The sequence below is a fragment of the Nesoenas mayeri genome, assembly GCF_963082525.1.
Source record: "Nesoenas mayeri genome assembly, chromosome: 4".
Classification (NCBI taxonomy): Eukaryota; Metazoa; Chordata; class Aves; order Columbiformes; family Columbidae; genus Nesoenas; species Nesoenas mayeri.
Window position 1 is genome coordinate 26,984,343 of NC_137540.1, and position 9,651 is coordinate 26,993,993.

At 41.0% G+C, this 9,651-nt stretch overlaps 1 protein-coding gene across 1 annotated transcript in view; it reads left to right on the forward strand.

Annotated features, from left to right (window-relative positions):
* Positions 1-9,425, forward strand: part of ADAMTS3 (ADAM metallopeptidase with thrombospondin type 1 motif 3) — a gene marked incomplete at both ends in the record, with an annotated part of 129,455 nt that extends 120,030 nt beyond the window's left edge. Inside the window, 6 exons of the mRNA XM_080343802.1 lie at positions 1,037-1,200; positions 1,808-1,973; positions 2,702-2,834; positions 3,106-3,313; positions 4,056-4,173; positions 8,872-9,425. Coding sequence (XP_080199928.1) covers positions 1,037-1,200; positions 1,808-1,973; positions 2,702-2,834; positions 3,106-3,313; positions 4,056-4,173; positions 8,872-9,425 — 1,343 coding nt within the window. The remainder of the gene's footprint in view (positions 1-1,036; positions 1,201-1,807; positions 1,974-2,701; positions 2,835-3,105; positions 3,314-4,055; positions 4,174-8,871) is intronic.
* Positions 9,426-9,651: the final 226 nt, after the last annotated feature.

Genomic DNA, 9,651 nt, shown 5'->3' on the forward strand with positions numbered 1-9,651 from the left:
GTAAACCCTTCAGGGAGAGGTAGATTAGCTATTACAAAGAAAATTAGAAAAAGAAAATTATTACAAAGAAAATAGAAAATTAAAAACCAAACAAACAGACAAAATTGTTTCAACTGCGATGATATCAAATAGGGAAACATGACTTTCGAGGTTCAAGAGCTTCGTTTTGGACCAAGCATAGCTTTGCTTTGGCAGCAAATGTCTTCATGAAGCTACTTACTGCAGAGCTCGTGCATTTGCAGTACTGTAATCATAGGAACTTGTAAGATTTCTGTGTAGATTTTATAATGTTTTATGATACACTGAAAAAAAGTTGTACAACAGAATAAAGAACAGTACATTTTTCAGCTTTCTAATATATTGGCTTCTAATTGGAGCCTAATAATAATCCCCATACCACATGACTTCCAGTGTGTAGTACAGGAAGCCAAAACCAAGTGGTTTCCCAAGGGAAAGCCTCAGCTCTTTACTTAGTAATTTTAGCATTTGGTACATACGTACCCAAATGAAACTAAAATGTGATGAAAAAGTTCAATTTTCGTAATTTGAGGAATATAAGAAATACACTTTTTATCTCCTGAGGGGTTTGTTACACTAACAGGCATTCCCACTAATACTGATTTTGGTTATATGCAAATAAGGAATGACAGGGGATTCTGAAGATTTGACCTGAGTTCCTTGAGACTACCTGTGCTTCTTGGGAGCTAAGCTAATGCAGGAAATGTGCACACTACATAGGAAGAGGTATCTCAATCTCTCTCTAGTTCTCTGTCTATAACTAATTCATGTGGACAGGGAGGTACAAAATTGAAGCAAATATCCGAAGGTATCTGTCATCAAACTGGAATTTGGAGGCTGTATGAGATGGTCTTAGAGGGTCTTTCTCTGACCTAATACATCTACAGCGCTTGCGTAGTGCATTGGGGTTTTTTGCAAAGGACCTTCTGTAATATCTCCTGTCAAGTTTCACGTAAGCCACTGTGATTGCTGACAATATGATGGGAGGCACGACTGCCACTGTTTTCAATCCTTTTAGCAATTAAGAACCAGGCTACGGGACACTATATTCTGAATGGGAAAGGGGAGGAGGCCATATCACGATCTTTCATCGACCTGGGCGTGGAGTGGGAATACAACATAGAAGACGACATAGAAACTCTCCACACTGATGGGCCCTTGCACGATGCAGTGGTTGTGCTGGTACGTTAACATATCAAGCAGTGGGAATATGGTGGGTTTGTCTTAAATTAAAAAAATGCACAGCCAGCATGGAGCTTGCGCTGAGATAAAACAGTACGGTGTATTGCCTCTATGAAAGACTTGTGCCAGTGAGATGGCTGATAGGCTGAAACCCTTGTCTCACTTAGCTGTTACCCTCTCATAAACTGCTCTCTGTTCACGCAGCAGTACCATGTCAATCAGAAGCCAAATATTGCATTTCTGACATCAGTGGGACACAACCAGTGGACCAGAAAAGGCATGGCATATCAAACCATGTTTGAGACCAGCCCTACTCTTTAGCCAAGTAAATGATGTGGCCACAACAATCTTTTCATCCTAGATGATGGTGTCTTACTTGGCCAGCTTAGAATGCTAACATAGAAAGATCTCTCATTTTAAATGGCTCTGTGTTGATCTTACTATGGTTAGTTCTAACTGGGACGATGAAAACCAATTTTTTTCTCTCAGTTAGTTAGCTAGCAGTTTCCATGTTTCCCATAAGGGCCAGGCCTTGGTTTCTTTACTTTGCAAAGAAATAAATAATAGCTCTGGTTTTGTACCACTGTTTACATTTGATTATTAATAGATCATTCCTCGGGAGAATGACACAAGATCTAGCCTGACTTACAAATACATCATTCATGAGGATTCAGTACCAACTATCAACAGCAACAATGTCCTACAGGAAGAAACAGATACTTTCGAGTGGGCATTAAAGAGTTGGTCACAGTGCTCCAGACCTTGTGGTGGAGGTAAGCAGATGAAATAGCACCTTCTAGCAGTGAATGACAAATTACCAAAAGTAGAAAAGTAAAAGGTGGGTGAAGTGAATGCTTTAGGAATCTTGGGCTTCCTTTTTTTAAAAGCAGCTTGTTATTTTGGGTGCCCACACTTAAAATATCCCAAGTGCCTGATTGAGTTAGCATCACACTTCACGCCTAGGAAGAAAAAGTCCTTTTTAGGTATTGAAATTCATCACCCAAAGCCACTTTGGAAGTACAGACTCAGACGTTTATGCTACTGAACCTTCATTTTGCTCATGGTATGTACTTTACTCTTATGCAAAGAATGGGCAATGCTAATGTTAAAGTAACTTTTACATAGAGCAGTGGAGTAGGTGATGTGTGCTGGTAGCAAGAACACTAGCTTGAGACTTGAGTTCATTCCTCGGTTAGCTGGTGACCTGCTGCTTGTCATTAAAGAGGTAATTTCTCCCCTCTTTGTGCCATGATTTGTGTGTAACACAGAGGTAAGACTAAGGGGTTGTAACTGTCCCTTCTGGCCTTAAAATCATGCCATGGCATCACATGATAGCATCCACAGAGTGCTGTGCGGCAATCTCATGCTGGACAACTGAACAAATTGTGAGAGTGTTTAAATATGTCATATCTGTCATGTAAAACCATTTTATTAAAACTTAGACTGAACCCAAAAATTAAAACAAGGATGTTTTTCCTCATTTTTCTGAAATATTTTCCAGGGTTCCAGTACACCAAATATGGGTGTCGCAGGAAAAGTGATAACAAAATGGTTCATCGCAGCTTCTGTGAAGCCAGCAAAAAGCCAAAACCCATTCGCAGAATGTGCAGTCTTCAAGAATGCACACAGCCCCTGTGAGTACATCTGGCATAAAGATGTAAAAGATTGCTTGTGGTAGGTGTGGAAGTTAACCCAAGCCAAATTCAATAGGGTGCTGATAGCCTTCTAGACTGGAGTTCCTATGTTACGGATGGGTTTTTTTTTTCTACACATATAAGAATGGCTACCCATCTTATTGAGTGGTTTCATCACAAAAATAATGTATGCTAAGGGCTGCCTGACCTGGCAGCTGTTTGGAAAACAGGTAAAAATTGTGATGGTTTTTTATTCATTTTCAATTCCCAGCTGGGCAGCAGATGCGTGGGAATACTGCACGAAAACCTGTGGGACTTCAGGCTACCAGATCCGTACTGTGCGTTGCATTCAACCTCTTCATGACGGTGCAAACCGCTCTGTCCATTTCAAGTATTGTAGTGGAGATCGCCCTGAGAGCCGCAGGCCATGCAATCGAGTACCATGCCCTGCACAGTGGAAAGCTGGACCCTGGTCTGAGGTAGGCAAGCAGCAGTCATGAATGAGCAACTTACCCTTGCGACCATCTCATGCCTCCAAACTCAGATCTGTGCCTGGGCTGAAAGCTCCCAACTGCACTGGACAGAGTTTTCCAAAACCTCATGATCAGCAGCAGATAATGCCTGCCAGCTTTATGGGCTTTTATAGATCTCCAGACTTTTGCAGAAAGTAGCAGAGGAAATATTCCCAGTATCAGATACACAATCTTGCAAAACAAACATTGAAATTTTGCTTGTTTTTTTCCAAGTCTCCAACTTTTCAGTTCCTCACTTCTGAAGACAGCATAACATTTTTTACTAACTTGGACTGTTTTGCAATCACAGAATTTCTGCACGTGTTGATATTATTATAATGGCTTAGGACTGAACAGCTGAACCATACAGCTAACTCAGTGATCACTGAGTTTTCTCTATCCCTTGTATTCTTTTTATATTACATTGTCAAGATCAGGTATCGACTACAGGAATAATAAGTAGCAAAATTCGTAATATACTCTGATAATAAATTTAACATTACAGAAAGCAAGAACCAAGGGAAGTACTGTCCTCCTCCTCTGCGTATTTCTCCATAATGTCAACCTTCTCTAAAGGCTACTTTCAAAACTAATTGCTGGGATGTATAGCCTGAACTGAAAGCCAACCTTGGGTTATTTTAGACACATTCGTTTGTGCACATTGCTCAGAAAGCTGAATGTCCTGACTTGTCCTGTGTCTATTCCATAGTGTTCTGTGACCTGTGGGGAGGGAACCAAAACACGGCCAATCATGTGCCGTGCTGGTGACCAGTGTGATGGAGAAAAGCCAGAATCAGCGAGGGTTTGTAAACTCACTCCCTGTAATGGTAAGAAAACATCTTAAAATCACTACAGTAGATGAAGGTAACCATTCCTTGTCTCAGTGCAGCCTGTATGGATAGCACAGTGTTGGGTAGGGACGCTAGACACAGGTATCATCCATTAGGCCTAGATAAAAGCTGAACTTTCTGTGTTCATGTGTACACGTTTCTAAGACAAGGTAGAGCCTATGCTTATGAATGGGAAGTGTGCCCACCAAACTTGTACTGTATTTTAAAGACAATACACTGTCAGGTGACAACCACACAACACCATTCACCTATTGCATGCTAGAAAGTACACCCTTCACTAGAGATTGTCCTGCTTTTTGCTGGTTAAACACACCCTGTTATTTAGTGACTCCAGGTGATTAGTGCTTCTCACACACCAGGGTCTCTCTTGTAAACATGCTGAAATAGGGGGTTTAGACATGTTGACCGTTTGCAAAAATTTGTGCTAGCAGTGAAGATCAATCCAAAGTTCAGCCTCTAAATCCAAGGATAAGTTTTGCAAGCCTACCAATTAAGGGGGAAAAAAAAGAACCACAGAATGTGCTCATTACATTGCTCTCATATAATTTTTTGAACAGATTTTCAAGCTTTTAATGGCAACAAAGCTTTTCTTCCTTTGGGTCCATGCCTCTTAGATTTGGAGTTTGGTTTTTTTTTTTAATCCCTCATGGTAGTCCTAACATTCTGATCACTAGGTGGTAGAAAAAAAAAGATCGAGAGTTCTTAGAAGGCACGGCATGTTTTTCCCTAAAGTGAACCTAAATGCTTCCCACAAGTGTGGTAAAGGCTTTTGCTCATATTTGTCTTCTCCCAGTGAAAGAATTCTGAGCAGAAGACAATTCTGGGAGCAATGAAGAGTTATGAAATGGTGTATTCACCAGGTGGGAGCAAACCACTATCTGTGACTCTACAAAAAAGTACAAGATTTAAAATTCTATTTTTCTTCGGTGATAAAAACTTTTCCAAAACTGAAAGAAATAGGGCTGTATCTTCGTCAAACTATTGAAATAGTTTTTATCTCATTCTTTAAGCGTCAATTGGGTTTTTCTTGAATAATCAATGTTAAATTCCTGCCTTTCGTAATTAAGCAGCACACAAACTTTTTTCTCCATGTGAGAGTACTGTATCTCTCTCTCTCACCATACTCAGAGCCAAGTGCCACTGACTTATAAAACCTACTATCCACCTATATTAGATATATACAATTGATTACTTTGTACAGGCCTTGTAGCTGAATCACGCTGATTAATACTGTATTCTTAGTGTCTTGAGTGCTTATTATATACCCCGTCTCACATGCCCCAGAGAGTGAAGGATTTCTATGGTTACATGTAAGGGGGGCCTAACAGGGTTCTGAAACCTGAGGTACATTTCTTAAAGAACATAGCAGTACATCACAGGAGCTATTAAAAAAAAAAAGGAAATAATGACGAGGGAACTGCACTGATCTATTCGGCTTTGATGCAGCAACCTTATAGCACAACCTGAGCTTTATGAAAATGCTGTGAACTACAAGGGCATGGGCAGCTAAATCCAGTCCCTCATACCTTTGACAAAAACCACAAGGTCCCTGGGGATTCTCCTCCTCAGACAGACTAGATCCAACTCCTCTCTCTGAGCTCAAAAATAATTGTCTGGTATCTTCTGTTTTAGTTTCTCACTTTAGGTGATATTATTTGCTTGACTTACATACTGATATAATTGCAGTATGTTAATAAGATGACTGCTGTAATTTTCCAGATCAGGTGCTTTCATTTACACAGTAGCATAATGATTGTTCAAGATATGATGCAAAGATTTGTGTTTCAATATTAGCTTTTCTAGTTTAGATTAAATATGAAATAGCCCTCAAATTGCCCATGCTAAATTCCTGCAGAAAATAGTCTTATAGTGCCTTTGTGGCATACGTACATTCCCACACAAAGTTGCAGATTTAATGCTAGGCCTGTCAAGAACCAACAAACATTTATCCAAGGAAGCACATCAGGGAAGCATGGAAAATTTTTGTATTACATGCTGCATTCACATCATTTGCTTTTTATAAACAGCATCCCACAACCACACTGACATACGTGTGTATAATTTTACAGAATTCAGTGGAATTAAGCTGATTTACAGTGATTCAGAGATTGGGCTATGGTTAATATTTTAAAATAGGAAAACTGGATTGCCTAACATACTATTGACGTGTGGTGAGGCAGCATCTGTACACAGGTGAAAAAATATCACAGTACAGAAAGTTTATTTCAGAGCTTAAGTTGTGTTACATGCCATCTGTTGCGCATTAAAATGTTGACTACGTAATTGCTAACTATGAATGGAGGACTAGACATGAAACAGATCTTCTCAATAGCTGGGGTTAACTTTTGGCTTTTCCTGTTATAATTTGGCATACTTCTATTTTAAGTAAAATCCATCACTACCATTTTAAGCCAGCTACGGTATCTTAGGAAAATTCTGCTAATGGCAACTTTTTGCCCCAAAGTGTTTGAATAGTGACTGGATGCACCAAGCTGCTCATTTGTCCCCACTGCTGGTTTTATATCCTGTGAAGTGTTACATGTTTGTAGGTTCCTGATCTGGTTCTGGAGTGCTGCTAGGGCCTTGGTATCCAAACTAGGAGACTGAGGGGAGACATAGATGCCCTGTATTTCTCAAGAGTCCCAGTCACTGGGCTGAGTCCTCTGTGGGAGAGAGACATATTCAGCTGGCACACAACACCAAAATGCACAGTCTGTTTTGAGGGTCCCTGTAGATGTCTGTGAGAAGGTAATTACCCCTCTCTGCCTACAGATGCTTTGACTTGAAAACAGCAAGATGACTCTTCTGAATAGCATTGACCTGCTGCAAGGCTGGACCAGGTGACCTTCTGAGGCACCTGCCTGCATTATCTTGTTGGGTGTTCATGCCACCAAGGCACATCATATTCTTAACTACACAGATAAATAACAGCATAAGTAAGTGGTAGGATGAGTTAGACACAGGGAGGAGAGTAATAAGGAAGTATTAAATCTCCTCGTTTTAAAATCTGCCAATGGTGCAGGCCATTTCAAATGTTTGGAGCCAACCTTCCATCTTCTTCTGTGCTTTGACACTGCTCTGCTCAGATACAAACTGAGAATTTGACTTTTTCTGTCAAATGAGCGAAGTTTTAATTGAAACAGTTTCTCCTTCAGAATACCAAACTATGCAGGGAACATGTACCCTGATATAGTCCATACAATAGACTGCAAAACTAAGGACAGAAATTCTCAACAGTGCCACCTGCTCATGAGTGCTACAAACTCTCAGTGTTTGTCCCAGCCCTGGTGTTCCTGGTTTTGATTGCGGGGTGACAATAAAACTGTGGCAGATGTATTGTTAACCCCCTCTCCCCCCGCTTCTCCTTCAGCCACTCCCTCTCCCCCTTCCCACTAAGGACAGGCGATCGGGAGGGAAAGAAGGACAGAGAGAAGAGAGTTGGCAAAATTAAAAATGTTTTACTAATGCTACTAATAAGGGTAGCGAAGATAACACAAAATAAATAAAACCAATCTTGAAAGTCCCAGCAACTGCAGAGCCGGCACGCGAAGTCCTGGATTGGACTCTGCAGCCAACTGGAGCTGGATTCAGTCTGTCACTAGGCCTCAGTTCGCAGGGACGACTAGCATGGTCTTCTCCTAATGTCGGTCATAAGCAAAAAGGAAAAAGAAAGGGACAAGATCCTCATGATCTCCCATTTTTATATGAAGTATTCACGTGAATGGAATGTTATAAACTGTTGGTCAGTTTCTTGGTCACCTGTTTCTTATTGCCCCTCTCGCGAGATGTATCCATTTGTTATCAATAACTTCTCATTCCATTGCTATGTTTACCAAAACATGTATCTGGTTCTCCAGGAAAATGCAGCTAATATGAAGGCTTTAGCTGACAGGCAAATTCACTAAAAGAGAAACTTGTTTTTTAACAAAACCAGGACACCTGGTAACAATAAAACTTAGGACTTCATCTCTGAGTTCATATGACAGTCTGAAGGAGCCTGAGTACTGATGTGCTCTTAGCTCAATATCAATTCTTAAAGAAACTTTGACATTTTTGAGACCTCTGATAGACTTTGACCTCTTTAAGATCTTGTCTCTAACTGAAAGGAACACCACACACAACTTAAGGCATCTGATGCCTGACCTATCTGTTAAAATTCAGAAATATATTATTATACAACTATATAACCTTTTAGTTTAAGAGATCATATAAAAGGCATCTTAGAGAAATATTACTTGGGATTTCTTTAAGGGAAGATTTAATTGTTTTTAATACATAATGTTGATAGATAATATCCTCAGGCTAGAATTGAAGGTGGTGTGGGCTGGGTAGAGCTACATCTGGCCTGGTGTTTGAGAGCTCTAGTAGCTTAGCTCTGGAAATTGTCTGTAGCACTCTGCAAATCTAACATGCCTTTCCACAGCTCTTTGAAAACATCAGCTTCTGTGCACATCAGAAGCAAAGTGACTGCTGATTTCTTTGATACCTGACTAGGGTTATTTTTTAGGGTGGTGTTGAGTTCTGTCAGGGGATGAAGCATCTCAGGTTACATATCCAGAGTAGCCCATCATTTGAGGAATATAGTGAGAACTTTATCTGTGCCCATGTAAATGCTGTCTGGGCATTTCAGTGCTCTTCACTAGCTTTACCATCAACATGATGTTTGTTTTGCAGATGAGCCCTGTATGGGAGACAAATCTATCTTCTGTCAAATGGAAGTGCTTGCACGTTACTGTTCCATCCCTGGCTACAAGAAGCTGTGCTGCGAGTCCTGCAGCAAGCGCAGCAGCACCCTCCCACCACTGTTCCTTACCGAAGCTGCTGAAACCGAAGAGGAAGTGATGTTTGATCAAAGCGATCTGCCTAGGGCTTTGATGATGCCAGCACCCTTAGTGCCATACTATGCACAATTCCTGCCTGGGAGAAGGTCCCTGGGCAGGCTTCCTTTTGCAGAAGAGGATACAGATACACATGTCTCCCCATCAAACAGTAAGCCCAAAGGTGCTGAATTGCCGCAGTGGAAAGCTCCTCAGGCAAGGAAGACTTCTAGGTTGTTTGCTTTGCTACACCAGTCACCTGCCAACAGCAGCAGTCTCAATCCTGGTAATGGCCTTGCTTTGGCACCAGCTGTTCCTGTGGTACCAGCTAATAAAACTGCAGCAGGTGGTCCTTCTCCATCAAGAACCTCAAGGAAGAGCAAGAAGCATGTTGACAAGGGATGGCCTTAGAGGTCCTCCACTGTGGAAAGATGACTGTGAATTCTTCATGGAGGATAGCCATTGAAAGAGGCTTTGTTTGGCTTGGGGTTTAACTTCCTTACTTCTGGACACTATGGTGCATGCTGCTTTCCACAAACAGTACACTGCAGGTCATCAACTTATTTTCCTTGTAAATACGAAGAAAAAGAAGTGCTGGTTCACTTTCTAGTTGCTCCCATCCTCCTCCCATACTGTG